General features: G+C 39.0%; 1 protein-coding gene across 1 annotated transcript in view; it reads left to right on the top strand.

The window, feature by feature from the left end:
• cux2.L (cut like homeobox 2 L homeolog) overlaps window positions 1-18,927 on the top strand; it is a 212,218-nt gene that overhangs the window by 87,500 nt on the left and 105,791 nt on the right. Inside the window, exon 2 of the mRNA XM_018263487.2 lies at window positions 18,084-18,194. Within this exon, the coding sequence (XP_018118976.1) occupies window positions 18,084-18,194 (111 nt within the window). The remainder of the gene's footprint in view (window positions 1-18,083; window positions 18,195-18,927) is intronic.

Below are 18,927 nucleotides of genomic sequence, written 5' to 3'. Positions count from 1 at the left end.
CCAGAATCTCATTCTATCAAGGCAGGACTGTACCAAGCTGTGGCTACTACCACTAGTACTTGCACCCTGATGTGAAATGCTATGAGATTATTACTATTAGTCTTTACGTAGCGCCAGAATGTTGCTCAGAGCTTTAATAGAGATTATTTATCATTCTGTATCAGTGCAGATGGTGGCGTTTTTTACTTACCTTATGAAAACCCTGACAATTTGAGGTTTCATAAAATACTTTTGCATATGTTTGCATTCTTGCCTTTTCTCTGCGTCTCAAGTAAAAAAGCCAACTTGATTTTTGATAAACAACCCTCTTAGGGGCACATTTATAAAAAAAAAATCATCACATTTTCCACATATTTAAGAAAAATCACAAATGGGTTCATCATGATCGTGTAAAGTTGCACAAAACAATCACATTTTAAAGCCATTTGTGGATATTAGCAGGGAAAAAATGTCTGTATGCCAGAACTCTGCAGATCCACAGTCGTAGTCAGTCCTATGAATGGATTCGTTTTTGTTTTTTTTTTTGTAGTGCCTATCAAATAAAAAAATATAAGCCTATTGAAAAAGCAAATTCTCCCCGAGAAACTTGGACAGGAATTTTCAAGAATCCCATTTCTTGCTGATTGTCAATGACTTTATTATAAACATATCCCAACTGCTTGAGATAGAATAAACAATTTCCCGATTTACAACCTTCGCAAAATATCAATTTCTGTCATACAGAGGCAAGTGATTTGAACCAGAACAAAACAGAAATAAGCATTAAACAATTATTGGAATTTAGGTTTATTTAAAAAACCAGCAGGGTCGAGGGAACAGGCCACCCATTAGTGAGAAAGAGCTATTGGACTTTTTAACAACCTGCTGTTTCCTGGCTCAGAATCCAATGTGGACTCTGCGAGAGGTGGCAGGCCCGGATGGTATCGATTACAGATGATGCAGCAACAGTGCAATTATATCTCAGTTTGTGATTGCAGCACAAATCCTCCTCTGCTTTACAGCAGTGACTTTGCTAAATGTGTTGCTTTCTTGCACTCATTTATTTCAGACTTTTGTGTACTGAAGCCTGTGTAGTTGTGGTAGTTTGTGCGAATAGAACGAGAGAGTAATGAAATAGAAGAAACTAGATCCATACCACTGCGTGTGCAAGGGTATAATCTTCATAGCGTGATTGTTTGCTAAAGACCAAGCAGACCAGGTTTCATGTGGAGATATTAAATAATTTGAGAAAATAGATCCATATCTGTAATATGCAAGCAGGTTTTAAGCTGTGTGGGTGTATATTGGGTAACCGGGGCTATAATACATCTACATGGCATGTATGCATGTATTGAGCTGTAGAATAACATAACCAGCATGGGCTGCATTTATTCATCTTCTAGAAACCCCTCCTGCTGTGCACAGAAGAGAGAAAGAGAGCTGCAGCTACTGTAGCCGGTTTCGGTATAGTTTTGTGTTTAATGACATTTACATGTGTTTGTTTAAAGTATTAGTCTAGCTGGTCCCCTCCTTTGTTGTCCCAAGACTTAACTACCATCTAATGCTTAGTATGGGATCCATTATCCGGAAACCTGTTATCTAGAAATTACGGAAAGGCCATCTCCCATGGACTCCATTTTATCCAAGCAATCCAAATGTTTTTTTCTCTGTAATAATAAAACAGTACCTTGTAGTTGATCCAAATTAAAAAATAATTAATCATAAAGTAATATATAAAGTTAATAAAGTAACCTTACAGGAAGCAAAGCCAGCCTATTGGGTTTATTTAATGTTTATATGATTTTCTAGTAGATTTAAGGTAGGAAAACCCCCAGTCCCAAGGAGCATAACATGTCCCACACCTGTATAATCTAAACAGTCACTTTGCACACTAGTGTATTTTGGGACATACCATTTTGCACTCAGTTCACAATTCTTCATGCCCTGATATTAGCTATGTGCTAAAATTAACCTTTACGAAAAAAAAAAATCAACTAGGTAATTTGTGAGTCCCCTATGATAGTGCTACAATGACAAAAAAACTTACAAGATTTCTGTATGCCTAAAGGTGGCCATACACATAGAGAGCCGCTTGTTTGGCAATTTCGCCAAACAAGCGAATCTCTCCCCGATATACTCTGCGATATTGGGCTTATCCGATCATGGGCCCTAGGGCCTAACGATCGGAACGTATGAGCGGTCAGATCGCGGGACCGCATCAGTGAACAGATGCAGTCTGCGATCTGACAGGATTTTTACCCCTGCCCCATCTACATCTGCCTGACTTTTGGCCAGATATCGGTCTGGGAAGCCTGTCGGAGGGCCCCACACACAGGCCAATAAGCTGCTGACTCCATGTATGGCCATCTTTAGTGTGTTATTATTATATAAGCAGCATGGTGAAGAAATAGCATTACTTCCTGCGATTTATTCTGACCAGGATAATATCAGCCTAGAGCTTACTTGCTCTTTCTGCCTTCTCATAGTGCCATGGCTGTTTTTTTTACCTGCCATCCATTAGCTTGCTATTCAGTTCTGCCACAAGAAATTGTGCCCGGGTGAACAACTCATAAAACCCTGGTTTAACGGATAGCCAAAAAAATATGTAAAAAAAAAAACCTAGCAAATACACATTTACAAGTACTAAAATTAATCACTAAACTAAAAATAATCACTGAGTTTTTTAACTGGAGATTGACAATGGGTTATTGTAGTCATGTAGTGGATGCTGTGTTGGCTCAAAGAGCAACAGGGAGAATCCTCTGTTCTCCAATTTGTTCTCTGCTTCCAACTGGAGAAAGAGTCCTCATCTTTTGCTTTCCTACTTTCATTTTTGCTTCTTTCCTCTTTAAAGAGCCAGTATACATCCTTGTATATGAATAGTTGTGCTAAACATAGACACCTATCACTAAGTGCTGGAAGGTGAGAAAAGCATAAGGTGGGCCATGTGGGGTCAGTATGTATGAAATTTTTAACATGCATTTGAATAAATAATTTATTTTTACTAATGAAAAGCTTTGGGACATATATCCTTCGATATAAATTGTTTTGCATGTGGACTGCCTGTGAAGTGGGGCAAGTCCCTTTGGCTTGGTTAATGATTCACAGAAATCAGAAGTGGACCCCCGATTGAATAAGAATAATTTCTAAACATACTTTTTGACTATTGTTTTGATCATGAAAAATCAGTTTTTGTGTTATTCCTTGAACAAAACAGGGCAAACTATAGCTACTTCACGTTTGGTCGTTGTGAGTTTAATAATTAGATCACCGGTGCATAAATTCCCCTAATTCCCCCTAATAGATTTCAGCTAACAAAACAGTCACAACAAAGGGGGAGGGGGAGAGGTTTGTATACTGGTAATCTAGTCACATAGACCAAACATGGAGTAGCTTGAGTTTTTTCCAGTTTTTACTGTTTAGCTCAAGAAATAACAAAACCTAGATTTTTGTTATAAAGCAATAGGTAAAATGAAGAAAAACTGGTTCATGCTGGATGTTATGTGAAATTCCTCATAACAGGCAGTGTTATTGAAAATAAGACGCAGGACATAAACAAGTAGGGTATTTGGCAGCACTGTACCAACTCATGGAAACTTTTTACTGAGACTTCTCTAAAATAAAAAGCACAGTTAAAAAAATGTTACAGCTAAAATGTTGTGCACAAATTTGAGTAAATGGGGTGCAAGTGCATGCAGGTTTAATCCACAATATAACTAGTGTCATGTAGGGTGGGCAAAAAAATGTACATGCAAGTTAAAGGAAAACTTATAGGCACAGTTGGCATGTTGGCACTAGGTGCAAGAAAACTTTGGCACAAACTGTAGTTTAGTAAATCTGTGAATGGTGAGATAATACAACTAGAAAACATACTGTGGTATGAGGTCAGAATAAACATATTGTAGCTCTGCAGTAAGTGGTCTCTTGTGTCCCATCACATGGTACCTTCTTTACTCCATTTCTGCATTTTTACACCTCCTGTGTGCAGACTTGTTATTATTATCCTCATGAAGATACACTGGCTAGTAGATTGAGGGCTCAGTGTTTGTAGGTACAATATAGTTAGTTTAATACATGCTTATTAAGTTTGGCAGCATTTGTTTGTCTCTGCTCAAATTGCGTTTTTATTCTTTAAGGAAAAACTACAAAAAGGTGTTTAGATTAATTTAAGAAAGTATATTATATCCCCAGCAGAGATTCTTGTTTCTCTAGCGGCTTCATTTTTGTATTTAACCCATTGGTTTACTCAAATTGGAATGGCATATGATGGGGCACATTTAATCCTGTCTCAGCCATAGGCCCGGACTGGCAATCTGTGGGTTCTGGCAAATGCCAGAGGGGCTGCTGTAAAATGCCATAGACACTCACTATTAAGTGGGCTGGTGGGGGGTGTTTGGACCTTTGTGTGACCTGTTGGGGCCTCTGGGTACCTGAAATGCCATAGCCTATTTTGATTCTCAGTCCAGACCTGCTCAGCCATGAGGCATTGTGATAACATTGCCCCGACAGCAATTTGCCATCTACCCATTCAGTAGCCCACAACAATAACCTATCATTCAGTCAAAGAGAATAGAATGAAATCTCTAAATGCAGATATGAAGAGATGCATTGGATGTTTGTGCATGCAACAAGGTGTGCCCATACCAACTGTCTATCTATGAAGTTAACATTTACAGATCAATTAATTTAAGATGAACCAGGGCACAGATTAACGTTGGTGACATTATCCGATTTGGGAAGAATTTAGTCTAAGGCATACCTCCCAACTGTACTCTATGTTCAGTTTGGATAATCATTAGTTTAGATCCAAACAGGATACTTTCCAGCTGTTTCATAGTCAATATAATTTCTGCATTTTTGCTATACAAACAGTTTAACTAGTATTATCCAATTCTCACCACAGACCAGCAATGAAGACTGGCCAGATAAACTATAAACTGTGAAATCTGTTTTATTTAGCTTTCCCTGTACAGTAAATCAGCATTTTCCCCTGGAGTATTGTCTGCCCACCCCCAGCTGTCCAGCCTCATTTCTGTATAGCACCCACATTTCTGTGGCCTGGAGCTGTAGAAACTGTAAATTATGAAGCTCATGGTGAAAGTGACTGAGCTACATGACCTTGTGGATTTTTCTGTGCTCTCTTGTATAGCAATAGTTTTATCCTGCTTCTGTGTAACAATAAGGAGAGAAATCCAATAAAAGTTGTGAAGATTTAATCTAAAAAAGAAAAGCCAGTGCTAGTTGTACTGTGTTTTTAAACAAGCTGCAAGCAGATGGATGTGGAGGATGAGCCAGAAACAATTTTTTATAACCAGCAAACCCACAGATTACTAATTGGCAGAACCTGCAGGTAGACATAATTAAAATGCCCACCAAGTGATGAGGATCAGGGTAAATACACATTTTTATGAGGCAGCAATAATAACAAAATAATATTTATTATCTTTTAATTTAGTGAGACCATTTGGTTGATTTTGCCTATTCTTTGGACATGTTTACCACTACGATAAGTGGGGACACGTCCCTGGTGCATTTGAACCATTCCTATTCTCACTGTATTTGCAGATGAGCAGTTGTCAAGAACCACAGCTCATGATCCTTTCCAGTTAAATGTTTGGTCCATTAACCTGAATTACTTTGCCCAACCCTGTCGATGACCAAACCTGTTGAAGAAACCGTAAGATATTTCAGATATGGCCACGTTTAGGGTTATGCTTACACGGCATTATTGTATGGAAACGATGCCCTGTAGCTGTCGCTTCTCTCCATAAATATCTCATTATAAGGCATTATTAGAGGATAGGCACAGAGTCATTATCTCTCTGGCTGACCTTGGAGTTTTTCAAGCATTTAAATGTCAGATACATCATGTTTAGCTCTCCCTTATATTGGTAGTTTATGAAGTTAGAGGAACAGCTGCAATTATTCTCCCTGTGGAAATTGTCTGCATCAGTTTAACCATATTTTCTACACATCTTATTGTTTAAAAACTGCTCCAGTCAGCGGTTTCTTCCTGAAGTACAATGCTTTGAATACAAAAGGTCTATGTAAACAGAGGTCTGTGTTGCCTGCTTTGGGGCTCTTTCCATAAATCTGGATAATGAGTAAAAAGCCAAATGAGACCAGTATCATTTGTCACCTGTTTCTAATGGAGCTAACATTTTATCTGAGTGGAACTCATTTCCCACTCAGTTTGAGAGAGCTACTTGATTTCTCATATGAATTTCTGGAGGATTTAGCTTATATCTATAAAGAAGGTTATCTTGTATTTAGTGTATATCTATAAAGAGGGTTTTAAAATTCAGCCAGTGGTTGTTTTTAATAAGTCTGTAGAGAATCATAAAACTACAGGTGCAGAATTTGCACACTCAAAAATTACTTTAACAGTGCTGAATGCTCAGGGAGTAGGCATATGTTTTGCCTTCATCTTTGTCTCCTACTCCCAACTCCAGATTGCAAGTGTTAACATGCACATACACGGCAAATGATCAGCCAATGGGCGGCTGGTAATACATCTGTAAAAAACCATGAAACTCCAGTTTCAGAAGTCTCATCTGACTGCTGGCATAGCAACAATTATGAACTGAGCATTGGCCCAAGGGCCAAATGATTGGATCAGCCTAATATTTATAACCTCAAGGTGGGCATAGGGCTGGATTTATACATGGGGCACCCCTAGGTCGGGACCACTTGTCGCCCCCCTTTCCCCCTTTTGCCTCCCTCCTTCATATGCATGCACAAAGTCTTATCTTGTTGGGTCCAGAGCATAGGAATTGGTGCACAGGAGATTTGAAGAGCTATGTACACATCCCCTGTGCTTCTGAACCCATTGCCATGCAGCTGGGTGACTTGCCGCCCTAGGCCCGGGCTTTTGTGGCCTTTCCACAAATCTGAGCCTGGGTGAGCATACTATTTTTGTTATAATTTGTGTTTTTTTGAGTTTGCAATTTCAGCAATCTGGTTTCTAGGGTACAGATTACTCTAGCAACCATGCACTGATTTATATAGGAATAGGAGAGTGGAATGTGAATAGGAGAGGGCCCGAATAGAAAGATAGCACAATAAAACAAATTTCTCCAAGCTTGTACTATCTCTAGCACTGTATATTTTAAACTCCTGGCAGTGGTGAATTTTTTTAAAGGTATCTGGGAGTTCATAAATTTGTAGCCTAACAGAGTATTTGTGACTCCTATTTGAAAGCTGGAAAGAATCATAAGAAGAAGACAAGTAATTAAAGAGGTTATTCGCTATCCAAACAATTTCTTTAGTTCAGTTGTTTTCAGATTGTTCACCAGAAATAAGAGCTTTTTTTAAATTACTTTTACCGTTTTTCCAAAATTGAACTTTAAAGTCAAACCTTCCTGTCTCTGGTGTTTCAGTCTGGCAGCTTAAAAATCCAGGTAGAGTCCTGCAGCGGGTCGCGTACCCACGGTTTACCGTAAAAAAAAGTTGGTACCCTGCAGAATGAGGGTAGGATTTTTAGGTATAGATGCGGGTCGCGGGTCTGTGGGTTGTGGGTTGGGTTGCGGGTCTCATTTAAATTTCTTATCTTATGTTATATTGTCTATATTTTAGTCCTTTTAACATTTTACAAAACTTTCTTCTGTCCCCGCCCAATTATGATGTCACATCCAGTTTGCAGCAACATTACTTCCTGTTTGATGGTGGTCAGCGGGTTGCGGGTCAGGTTGCAGGTCAGGTTGCGAATGAGGTAGTCTCAGAAGCGGTAGCGGATCATAGTGGGTAAATATGTGGGTTGCAGTTCGGGTCCCGGGCTGCGGGTTCGGGTCCGGGTCTCAGAAATTGGTTTTCACGCAGGACTCTAAATCCAGGTGCAGATTCTGAACTGTTACAATTTTGCTACATTAGCTGATACATTTCTCCGCAGCATCAGTGGAATATTAACAACTATTGTATCGATTACCCCCTTTAATGAAACCCAGGGATTCTGCTCAGCAGGGACAAAGATAATAAATGGATCAACTTTTGTATCAATTTAGAATAGTTAATAACTGTTGGTGACCTCCCCCCTACTAGAGTTCTTTCAAAAACATAAAAAGGTGAACATTTTAATTTAACCATCAATATAAGAAAAACAGTCACAAATATAAACTGGAATGTAATTGGAAAAATCTTTATTTACAGTTTTTTTCCTTAAAACTGTTATTTCTAAGCCCAGCATTCCTTCCTCTGGAGTTGGTTGGTCAGTGCACAGATACAAGTACAGCAATTTAAAGGACTGTCTTTTGACAGTTTGCTTGATAAAACAATTTAAATATCTACTGTTTAAATGTTGAGAAATAACAAAGAGGTTAGGTTTGAGGAGCTAGGGTTTGCTGCAGACCCATTATGTCAAATAAAGTAATTTATTCCTTTCACCTTTGTGTTAACTTTTATTATTATGTAGAGAGATATTCTGAGATAGGTTGGAAATGGTTTTAATTTTTCATAATTTGTGGTTTTGGAGTTATTTAGCTTTTTTATTCACTCTCTGATTTGCAATTTCAGCCATCTGGTTGCTAGGGTCCAAATGACCCCAGTAACCATGCCTTGATTTGAATGAGACCCTAGAATACTAATAGGAGAGGGACTGAATATAAAGATGAGTAATAAAAATTCACAATTACAATAAATGTAAATGTAGCCTTACAAAGCATTTGTTCTTTTAGATGGGGTCAATGACCCCCATTTGAAAGCTGGAGAGAGTCAGAAAAAAAGGCAAATAATTAAAAAACTCTAAAAAGTAAATAATGACCAACTGAATGTTTGCTTAGAGTTTTCCATTCTATAAAACTCCTTTAAAAGAACATTACAGTTTCTATAGTAATTATATACTGATACACTATTATATCAGTAAACATAGACCTCCCATGTCTGTGGGATTCTGCATTTAAACATTATACTGTCTAAAACCAATTATTATTTGTCCACTCTGGGCACTCCTACATTACAGTTTGTGAAGGGGTAATTTGCACATTTTGTCTGCCAAGCAGGAAATCGCTTGGGAGTGAAAATGTGAAAGAAAAAGCTTTTTTACCCAAAAATGAAACATTAAACCTGCTCCCATTGAAGTGACCGGGGGAGGCAGATGACAGGGTTCTATCAACATTTTTCTGCCATGTGTAATATTATCTTGAATATTTCAGACAAATATCAGTTTAGGTTGGCCTTTAAACCACATTGAAGCTTTGCATTTTAATACATTTTTGAAAATAAAAAAGGAACGCTATAGTATAAAAAGCTTTTTTTTATCTTTTTTTTACTTGCACATATTAAGGGAACATTGGGAACGGTGGTCTTTCTTCTTTGGCTGTTTAGACTTCAGGAATCAGATTAAACCTCAGTGAACAGACTGGAAGCTTATCTGACAGCAGTTTGATATATGTCTCAGCTTCTAAGTCACTGCTCAGAAAAAAGGCAGAGATTTGTGGCACTTTTAAGGTTACAGAGAGCCCAGCCGTAAGTACTATTCATATGACTGTAAAAATCTTCCCCGCTTACTTCTTAAATAAAGCCCAGCGATTTCTTGTCTTGCAGAGAAAGACATATTGCAAGGAGATTCTCTTTGGAGTAAAAAAAAAAGCTCTTGCAGTCTTGGGTCTTCAGGAAGACTATCCTTCATGGCTGAGGAATAGTGCTTTAAAATAGTTAGAGGGGATAAACAGCTTTTAATGAAGTTGCATTGCCACATAATGGGTATTATAAAATTGCCTTCATAGTATGGGATCCCTGGATGGTTCTTAATATTGACTGAGCCGGAATATGTTTTGATAAAGCTGCACAGGCAGCTGCGAAGAATACAAAGTCACCTTAAATTAAAGGATTGAAATAACCAGCGGATGAAAAGAGCTGCACTCCGTGGAAACAAATTCTGCCTTTGGGGTGGTCTGTCAGACCTGGTTTGCAGGTAGCGTGTTATTCTGAGGAACATGGGGGTTTCATTGCAGCAAAACAGATGTTCATCTTGTTTCTCTATTGGCTGTTTGATGAGAAATTTATTGCTCTTCTGCTGGGATGGAGCTCAACTGCTGTGGGAGTCTATTAGCCAGACCAGCTGCTGGATTGGAGCCAAAAAAGCAATGTTTTGATGAAAGCTCTTGGTCTGTGGGCGCCACTAATAATGCATTGGCTAGACTCTCCTTATTGGGCCATTGATTGGCCCTGATTTGATTTATTGATCAATACCCCTCAGATTTGGCGTCTGAGAAGCTGAACTAATCTTTAACCGCTGCAAAACATCTCTGCCTGGTGGAGAATTAGAACTGATAAGGAATGTATGAAAAGAATCTGAGCTTATCTTAATCACACAGTGCGTCTGCCTCTGCCTTCAACCCGGAGAGTATGTGTGTGCAGAACACAATCACCAGGCAGAACAGAACAGATCTATACATTGATGGAATTCAAAGCCTCCAGCATCGATTACCATTATAACAAACAGTGGTGTACAGAATGTCTGATTATTTTTAGACAAAGATTCTGTGCTCTCAGCAGCAATTTTGCTGATGCTGTCAATGTGTCAGATGTCTGCTGTTGATTGCAATTAGATGCAAAACAAAAAATATAAAACCCATCTGCATCCGTGCTATTATTGTGAACCTTTAAAAGACACATCTTGGTCTTTGTGTGCATCTCGCACCATCCTCAGCCCGATACTTTATTATTTTCCAGACCTCTGTATTGAATGGAATGCAATCAATCACTTCTCTGTCTATTTTGGATTTAGTTAAACTGTTATTAACACAATATTTTTTGCAGATTTATATTCTTTGAGGCACACACTGATGCCAAATGTTTTTTATTCTGATCCTTTTGGATCTTCTTTACTCCAATAATATGTTAACAGACAAGAACCTAAAGAAATAATTAATGTGCCGTATATTTACCTATGCTAATATTCATATTTAAATGATTTCTAATAATTGCAGGCCCTAGATACCTAGTTAAAAACAGTGCTTTATTTTCTATAGGAGAATAGTACAAGTATGGGATCCCTTTTCCAGAAACCCATTATCAAAAAGCTCCTGTTGACCTATTAAGTTTGTTTTATGATACACAATTCCAAGTTGACCTATAACAAATACGTGCATCCAATTGGGTCATCATCCCAATTTTTATGTTGAAGTTAGTTTTCCATATTGATCATTTAAGGGCTCAGAGACAATAATACACCCTTTATATACTACATAGATCTGAAAATGTCTTTAAAGTAGAAGGAAAGATACCAAAGCAGATTATTAAATAGATTAGCCACAATAGTGCAAGCTATAAGACTATATTTATTCTGCAGAATGCTTTACCATATCTATACTTCCTGCCTGAGTCTATCCCTGCTCACTCATAGCTCTGGGCTCAGATTACAGGAGGGAGGGGGGAAAAGGGTGGGGTGAGGGTGAGAGGAGCAAACTGAGCATGCTCAAGCCCCAGCCCTGGAGGTTTAAGATGAAAACAGGAAGTCTGATACAGAAGCCCATGTGTACACAATAGAAGGATAGAAATGATAGAGGACTCAGAGCAGCATTAGTTTGAAGGTTTACTGGTGTATTAATATAGACTTACTTAATTTTAGCCTTTTCTTCTCCTTTAATGGTTCTCTCTGAATCACAGCGCTCAGCATCCAGTCAAGTGCAGGAGAGTGTAGTTCAGGAATCCTTGTAGGCAGTAAGTGACACCTGTGCAATAAGAAAATGTCATGCCTTTATATCAGGCTTTAAATACTGTAGAATTGAAGAAAGACTGCAGAATATATTTTTTTTTGCTGCAAGTTTTTAAAAAGTTTAATATTTATTTGTACATTTCATATCATTAATTTTATTAATTAAGCTAAAACATGTTCCTATTTCAAACACTTTTCAAAAACCTCTAAGATCACTCCAGAGCGTTTTGGGATGATGATGGTGCTGCGCAGGTATGAGTGGGTGCGTTAGAAGGAGTGCATGCTGGAAGGGCTATTAAAGGATATTGACATCAGTTTTTAATATACTGTAGGTACAGAATTGTCACATTGCAGTTTTCCATTGCTCGCAATTAAGAAACCAGTACAATTTGCATCAGAATTTCAGAATGAATTGTTTGCTTGATTAATTCACAATGACCCCAAGCTTAGCTTCTCAACAGCTGCCCAAGGTCAGGCCAGGATTTGTGGCCTCACCTAGGGCAGGATAAATTTAAGGGTGGCATGCCGCCTAGCTGCACTGGTAGTTAGCTTGATGCCGGGGCACTAAGTTATATGTGCTTAGCACTCCGGTATGGAAAGGATGCGCATGCGTGCAGTCCTGTAGTAGGGAGGGGGGTGCCAGAGAACAATGACCTCCGGGAAATCTGGCCCTGTCCAAGGCACACTGAGCATGTGCATGCCACTGACACTCCTAAGAAAATCCAACATAGTAACATAGTAAGTAAGGTTGAAAAAAGACACATGCCCATCGAGTTCAACCTTTTTTTTTTATATAAATATTAACTACCTATCTGATATATATTAACTACCTATCTGATATATATTAACTACCTATCTGACATGGTGAGCTCCTGTGCACAGCTTGAAGGCCTGGATCTTTTATAGAGATGCTGAACCTTTTTGCATACCCCCAACATTTTGGAAATAAAAAGAGGGACAAAAAAGTTGCCGCGTGTGGCGTGGCGAATTCTTTTGACCACTCCCATTTTGTGGTCACACCCCCTAATTACCATTTTGTTAATGAAGGTGAATTGTGATTGTAACTTTTCCCAAGGGACCTTGCATTGTTGCAATTACTTATTTGCTTATCTAGATACATTTGAATTGTTACAAAAGTATCTTATCTTGTGTTGTAGTTATTCTTGTCTCTCTGCCAAAATCCAATTAAGTTAGAAACTTTGTTTCTTTTTCTGGCTGTTCAGTACAAATGAGGGACTGCAGGTTGAACTGTCAAAAAGAGGGACTGTCCCTCTAAAAATGGGACAGTTGGGAGGTATGCTTTTTGGTTGTGCAATAAGCAATTTCTAGCCATATACATTTAGGGGCAGATTCATTAAGGGTCGAATTTCGAAGTTAAAAATACTTCGAAATTCGACCCTCGAATTGAAATCCTTCGACTTCGAATATCGAAGTCGAAGGATTTAGCGCTAATCCTGCGATCGATCGATTGAAGGATTCGAACGATTTTAATCCAACGATCGAAGGAAAATCCTTCGATCAAAAAAAGGTTAGCAAACCTATGGGGACCTTCCCCATAGGCTAACATTGACTTCGGTAGGTTTTATCTGCCGAAGTAGGGGGTCGAAGTTTTTTTTAAAGTGAAAGTACTTCGACTATCGAATGTTCGAATAGTCGAACGATTTTTACTTCGATTCGTTCGATTTCGTTCGAATTCAAACGAATTTAACCAATTCGATGGTCGAAGTACCCAAAAAATACTTCGAAATTCGAATTTTTTTCATTCAAATCCTTCACTCGAAGTTAGTGAATCTGCCCCAAAGTCTTGCACCATGTGTAATGCTACTTCAAAATTGGAGCTAGAGGGGATTTAGAGTTAGGACAAGGAAACGTCCCAGTTTTGTTGCCCATCAACTGCCCCAAGCATCCTCCTTATCAGCTGCAGTCCTTATTTCCCACATCTTCTATTTTGTATTCATTCTTTGTTTGCTATTAGTCTGTGTGTGTGTCTATTGCGTATAGATAAATAATCACTTTGTAAGGATTCACTACTAGTTCTGTATGCGTCTCACACCGAATGTGTGGCATGGCTCTGAGACTACAGACACCCCCTTCCTTCCCTGGGGTCGTTTACATTAGCAGGCTAATGCGGCCAATTATATCTGCAATATCGGTGATTGTTTGAGCCTCCTTACATCAGGCGTCACGATGCTTGCAGCGATACAAAATGTTTGCGTGTGATATGCTTTGATCTTCACCACTAATTGCTAATATGCCAATTAGGTTACATTTAACAGCAGATTGGTGTACGCAGGTCATGGTTTGCTAATTAATGCCAGGTAATAATAATGAACCATGTCTGGGACTGAGAAAGTACTTGCAAATTCAAGCCTGAGCAAACCAATGAAAGGTGTATTTACAGAGACAAATATATAGATTATATTAATATTGTGGGGGCTACCACAAAAAATTTTCAGGTTGAAGGCAGGTTCGCAACTGCACACTGCCGGCTTCTGTTCCCCGAAATTATACACTCTGTGATGTGAGAGTCGAGTTTCCCTTGACCCGCACCTGTCCCTAACCCGCCCCCTCCCAACCCGAAACTGGCCCGGCCCGCCTCGTCCCCTCTATTTATAGACCCGCACCCGCCACTCAGTGATGTCATGAAAGGGGCAGGTCTATAATAGAGTTGGGAGGGGATGTGTTAGTGTCGGTTGCAGGTCAAGGGAAACTTGACCCGTACTAGTTTATAATATATATGTAACAAATGCAAGACCATTAAATTAATAATATTATATATATAAGCAATGCAGAAGAACGGCACTCACAGAACTTACTAAATCAATCTTCCAAAGGTTTATTTTGCACAACATTTCAGTCCTCCACAGGGACTGGCTAACTGGCTGATATAGAAATGCATTTTCTACATAGGAGGAATGACCACGCTCCTAGCTGTTTCTGTGTTACAAAATAAAAGAAGCACTGTTACAAAATAAATTTAAAGGAACACCAAAACAAGCACCAAAAAATGAAAGTGTTTTAAAGTAATGAAAATATCATGTAGTGTTGCCCTGTACTGGTAAAACTGATCTGTTTGCTTCAGAAACACTACTATAGTTCATATAAACAAGCTACTGTGTAGCAATGGTGGAAATTATTGTTACTATTCCTTTAATGAGCTTTAGAAGTAGAATTACTCTGGCTGCATATGTTGTAGAAGCACTTACTGCGAGCCAAGACCGCTATAGGAGCAGGCAGAAAAAAAAAAAAAAAATATATATATATATATATATATATATTTACACACACACATACAGAAGAAACTTATATTTTAAATTCTGGACCAAAGCTGGTGTCTGTATGTAGCAGGTTTAGGGTAGTTTTGCACATGCTACAGAACATTAGTCACTCAGTAGTGTGTTTCAATAAGCATTGATAATAAGTATGGAATATATTATCCAGGGCCGGTGCAGTTTTCTGCTGATAGGAGCACCGGCCTGGGGTTTCAGGTAAGTCAATACAATCACTTGGGGGTGCCTAACATTTGGCACCCCCAAGTGCAAACAGACTTCCCTTCTCCTTTAAAACAGCCAGACAGTTTGATAGAGGCTGACAAAGTGCCACAGTGATTCTTGTAGACAGTGTCGGACTGGCCCGGTGGGAAACCGGGAAAAAACCCGATGGGCTCCGACCCTCATGGGCCCCTCTTCTGATATAGGAATTCTAAAAAAAAAAGTTTTCTATCAGCGCCGTGCAGCACCCTCTGCGCATGCGCCCGCTGTGCGCACATGCGCGCTGTGTGCGCATTCATGCGTGTGGCCCGATCGGCACCCCCCAGTCCGACCCTGCTTGTAGACACCTCCACAACTTGACAAAACTGTGATGCACATTTAATTGTCCTTACTCACATTTTTGTCACTGCAAGTATCAGTTAGTTATCCAATTCGATTTGGTGGTGCTCCTGTGCAATGTGAGAGGGCCAAGTAAGGGCAGGCCTGAAATAATATAATAAGTTTTTCCATGTAATGGGCTGCCAAATACTACATATTATCAAGTCAGATGAAAAAGTAGATAATTCTTCACAACAAAGTCTGTGGAGCACTTGGACAGGTTGGGGTCCAGACAAAATCCCTCATGTGCTGCATGTGGCATGAATTCATGCTGCTACAGACACCCATCATAGATAATTACTCTGTTATTAACCTCAAGGCACACTGTAATGGAGAAACCCTTAAGTCTTATGAAAGAAATAATATTGCCCTTTAATTGTTCTCTTGCATTCTCTATAATTGGTCTGGGCTTAATAGCGATGGCAGAGGCTATAATTGTTTAGACTATCAGTAATTCAGAAGCAATTATAATCTGATTTTTTTTAACACCGTGAAATCAGATGTTGGTGTGTGTTTGTCTTTTCTCTGGCTTCTGACTTCTGACAGCACAGTCAAGCACTTGTGAAAGACATCAGCTACAATCTGTTCAATTGCTAGAAAACCAAGGCATGGCTTTTTTAGGACTATGCCCTCACTGGGCAATGTTGTATTGAAAGCTGAACAGCTAAATGCTCCGTGTGACCTAATTGTTTTGTTCTTTGGGTGTTGATTTTGGATTTACCTCGCCTTTAAAGGAGTGGCCTGGAAGGGTTAAAACTTGTGTCAGATGGGTGGGGTTAGTAAGTATGGCCAATATGTCTTGATAAAGGCGTAAGAAAAACACCTTAACGTGGACATTATACTAAATCCATACAATACTTTTAAAAGGAGCGTGTACCTCTTCTGTGCTCAGAATTACTCATTTGCTCATCTCCCATAGACTTAATTTTAATCAAATAATTATGATTTTTAAAACATTATTTCCTTTTTCTCTGTATTAATAAAACAGAATCTTGATCCCAGCTTAGATATAATTAATCCTAGAGGCAAATCAATCCTATTTGGTTTATTTAATATTTAAAGAAGGAAAGACATATTTACTTGGGGGTGCCAAAAATTAGACACACCCAAGTGATTATAAATACTTACCCTGACCCGCAATCCTCATACTTACCCGCTTGGACTGAAACTTCCACCTGCAACCCAAGGGTTACCACAGGTGTAATAGCTTACCCTCGTGGGGGTCGTCGGGGTATGCCGCCAGTCATGTGTGTAGGTGTTGTATATTTGCCTCTCTCTGCTTGGTTGCTCTTTCTGTATCTAGTAATAGTAACTTCATTAACCATCCATATTTTTTATAGAAAAGGGGACATTTTTTCTAATGCTATACCAACTTCATTGTGATTTCACTTCATTAGTGAAATCGGTTATGTGATGACATCACTAAGAAGCATTATAATGGTACTATTCTTGAATCACTGCAGTGTGCAAAGTGCAATTTCTAGGAGAAATGTAATTTTTTTTACCCACAGTTCCCCCCTCCCCGCCCCATCCCTATAATTCCAGTGTTGTACCAATGCCAGAGCAAGTAAAGAAGACGCAGTTGTGGCTGATGCATCAAAACTGACACTAATAAGGCACAATTGTGCTAAAAATGTAAAATGTCCAGGTGGCATCATCCAGCATTTGGCTTATGAGTAAGGATTTGCAATCTATACTTTTGTGCCGCAGGCCATTGTGGGAGCCCTGGAACTACCACCCGGTTCAGAGGTGGTGGTTCCCCCATGTTAATAGGTGCAAATGTAGGAAATTCATAATAGGAAACAGGAAGAGTCAATTGGTGTCCAGTTTAGCAGCCCCACTTCATAAACGGCGCTTAAGGTTTTTTTACCAGATATTTGGGGCTTTTGTGCATTATATTTGCATATATGAAATATTTCTGGATGAGTTTTCTGGGTGGCTCTTTTATTTTAGATTTTTCTGAGATACATACATATGTCTTTAAGCTCCTCATATTTTTAGACAAGGGTGAAAAAAAGAAACATGATTCAGTACTCCAAAGCGGGGTCAGTTCTTCAATATTGTGCACGTAGTATGAACTGTATTTGATTTAATCCTCCGTGTGGAAGGGGTCAGCTAACAGTATGGGGGAAGTTCCACTTTCCAATATTGCACTAAAATTAAAAAGTCATATATATCTTTATAAAGCGTATTTATGAACACTTAAGCAGAAGTAAGTCCGGTCTGGATTCATTCCCTCCTGTTGATATATGTTCGCTGGCATCAGAGTGTTCCATGCATTAGGTTCCTGAGAACAGTATATTGTATCTTGCAGCGCTACAAAAAAGTTCTCGGTAACCTCCGCTCTCAAAACCCCTTTGAAAGAAACTTTACTGAGAGATATTGATTAGAGCAGCGTCTTATTATTTAAAAGCCGTCATGATTTAGCATTGAATACATAGTTTTCTTTCCTAAATAATTCATCCTTGCAGTCAATTTTTTTTTCCGGCTGTCTCTCAGAATTGACAGTTTTGTAGACTTGGGCATAAAATGGGTTATGTATATTATTTAAAACTCCAACCCCTCTGCTTTTCTTTCTGCAGAAAGAGCTGAACTCCCTGGCGTCGGAGCTGGCTGCACGGCAGGAAGAGAGCGAACATTCCCACAAGCAGCTTATTGAACTCAGCCGTGAGTTTAAGAAAAATGTCCCAGAGGTACTATAGCATATTCACTCTTCTATAACTGCATCCCTAAATGAGCAGCATAGCCTCAAAATGACTGGGTGTGATTATGAAAATTGTTTTATATGTACGAGGATTTATTATGTCTGATGCACCTCTGCCATTACATCATAGAATAATTGTCTGATAAAGTGTATACATGTGCCTGCTTATTTCATAGCTGCAATTTTATCAGTATCTCCTTTGTGGGCATCATTAGATAGTTTCAGTACTATAATGTACAACAGTGGTATTCAGCTCTTAATGAACAATGACTTCCAGAATCCCTGCTGAGACGGTGACTGGAGAGCCATAGGCTAGAGATCAGCATTGCACTTCGTTACAGGCAACATAAGAATGCTGTTGCTTACCTGTGTGGATTTGTACAGCTGTTATGATCTTCCAGACAGAAAGAGTTGGTAGAATGGAGAACTGAACACGGATAACGGGTCTTGGTGTCCCCTCATTCTCTCTCCAAGAGTTTAGTTCTGTTACCATTGTCTAAATACCCTTTTTATGTGCCCCTTTGTAGTATTCATGCCCTTCTTGTTGCTCTTTCACTTTCTCCCGTTTCCACCCCCTATTTCCTCACTTGTATTTTTATTCTGTATTGTATAATTCACCCCTTCCTTTAAAATTGTTCTGTCCTGCTTCAGTCTTGATATAGAGTGGGATACTCTATGTACAGGTGTAAAATGTTTCTACAATGATATTGTCCAATAGTCGG

Source organism: Xenopus laevis, chromosome 1L, assembly GCF_017654675.1.
Source record: "Xenopus laevis strain J_2021 chromosome 1L, Xenopus_laevis_v10.1, whole genome shotgun sequence".
NCBI classification, from domain to species: Eukaryota; Metazoa; Chordata; class Amphibia; order Anura; family Pipidae; genus Xenopus; species Xenopus laevis.
Note: the sequence above shows the minus strand (reverse complement) of the source record. Positions and strands in the feature narration are given on the sequence as shown.